We start from the raw sequence: 1,767 nt of genomic DNA, 5'->3' as shown, positions 1-1,767 counted from the left end.
AATAGGTAGGACTTCTGTCCTTTAAGAGAGCATTTTCCACAACATACTTCTTTGTCAGTGATTGTGCTACCTAGGATAGGATACATACAGACATTGTCAAATAAAAAGCAAATCTGACCTTAATAGGAAGAGATTTATTTTTTTAAACATGATTAATGCAAGGGGGATGCTGTGCCTATAAGATCTATAAGTGTCTCAAGCACTAGGCACAGGGGATTTCATTTTTTATCCTTCCTTCCTTCCTTCCTTCCTTCCTTCCTTCCTTCCTTCCTTCCTTCCTTCCTCTCTCCCTTCCTTCTTCTCTCTCTCCCTTCCTTCCTTCTTTCTTCCCTTCCTCCTTCCCTCTCTCCTTCCCTCCCTCCTTCTGTCCCTTTCTTCCTTCCTTCCTATATTAAGAACCGGGATATTAAATCTAAACATCAACATTTGTAACTTTTTAAAAAATTTTATTTTTTTAATTTTAAAGAGAAAAGCACAAAAACAAAGACAGAAACAAAGCACAAAAACTAGAAAAGTGATACAGAATTATTATTATTATTATTATTATTATTATTATTATTATTATTACAGATGATAGGTTCTTTTACCCGGCAACCTTTGCAGCAGACCTGGCGCTCCTCAAAATGGCTGCCAACAGTGAGCCTGAGACCGAGGTATTTGAGATTACAGACTGCACCACTTCTTCTGAATGGGAAAGATTTATTTCCAAAGCTGAAGTCTTGAATGACTGGAAACTGATTGGAAACTCTTTGGAAAGGCCACTTGAAAAGGTCAGATTTATTTGCTTGTGGATCTAAATTATTATTTACTTTGAAACCTCCCTTATTTTAAGCCCTTTACTACACATGGCACATTTGAATTAAATGTTTAATTTTAAAAATTATGTATAATCTATAATCATCTAATAGTATGCACAGAGAATTTGGATTTGGATTTGTGGCTGATGATATCCATAAGATGTTATGTGGGCCGATGCGGTCTGAGGAGTGTCAACTATTCAGTAGAGGGGCCAGTTCCAGCTGATAAAATGGAACTGATGGCTGAACCTAGCTTAGTAGCTAAACTGGTAAGCAGCTAACCTAACTAAGTAGCTAAACTGGACCATTTGAAAGAAATACAGGCTGGAATATGAAATCAAGAGTAATCATCCTGTTTCAGCAGGTGAGAAAAATCCAGTTACACTCTTAAAGGAATTGCCAACGATAAAGTCTCGATACCAAACTTTGTATGCATGGTAAACCCATTGCTATTGAGTAAAAAGAGACTAAGAGCTGCATTTATACTACTGTGAATAAGATTATGACCATGATACAAAAACTACAACAGCAAACAAATGTGGAGCTGTCGCCCTTGACTAAAGAAGAAAAGACTGTGACAGAGCAGTTAACATTTCACAGGCCACACTTATGAAGAAATGGGATTGTAAAAGGAAACCAATGAAGCAGAGATTAATTCTAGAGAAAGGGAACTCTAATGAAGAAGAGATTAATTTCAGAGAAATATAGGAAAATGTCTTGTTAACAGTTCATGAGTAGAGGGGAAGAGAGTGGTAAAGGAAGAGGAGGAGGTTTGGCTTGAGTGAGAGATGAGTGATTTTTCATAAGAACAGGATTAAGAAGAGCAGATATTATATTAATAAAATCCAGCCAAAGGATGGAATGGACATAAAAGGATATCTATATATAAATATATAGATATATAGATATATGTAGTATACATATGCTTTTATAATTTTAGGTAAGGAATTCCCTTTATACTAATTTGCAT

General features: G+C 35.7%; 1 protein-coding gene across 1 annotated transcript in view; it reads left to right on the top strand.

Annotated features, from left to right (window-relative positions):
- The first annotated feature begins 618 nt into the window (after positions 1 to 618).
- Positions 619 to 1,767, top strand: part of Fra10ac1 (fragile site, folic acid type, rare, fra(10)(q23.3) or fra(10)(q24.2) candidate 1) — a 60,102-nt gene continuing 58,953 nt past the window's right edge. Inside the window, exon 1 of the mRNA XM_005407520.1 lies at positions 619 to 770. Within this exon, the coding sequence (XP_005407577.1) occupies positions 624 to 770 (147 nt within the window). The 5' untranslated portion in view covers positions 619 to 623. The remainder of the gene's footprint in view (positions 771 to 1,767) is intronic.

The sequence above is a fragment of the Chinchilla lanigera genome, unplaced genomic scaffold (genome assembly GCF_000276665.1).
Source record: "Chinchilla lanigera isolate Chin_1 unplaced genomic scaffold, ChiLan1.0 scaffold00106, whole genome shotgun sequence".
NCBI lineage: Eukaryota > Metazoa > Chordata > Mammalia > Rodentia > Chinchillidae > Chinchilla > Chinchilla lanigera.
The sequence above is the reverse complement of the archived record's forward strand: the minus strand, read 5'-3'. Positions and strand labels throughout refer to the sequence as shown.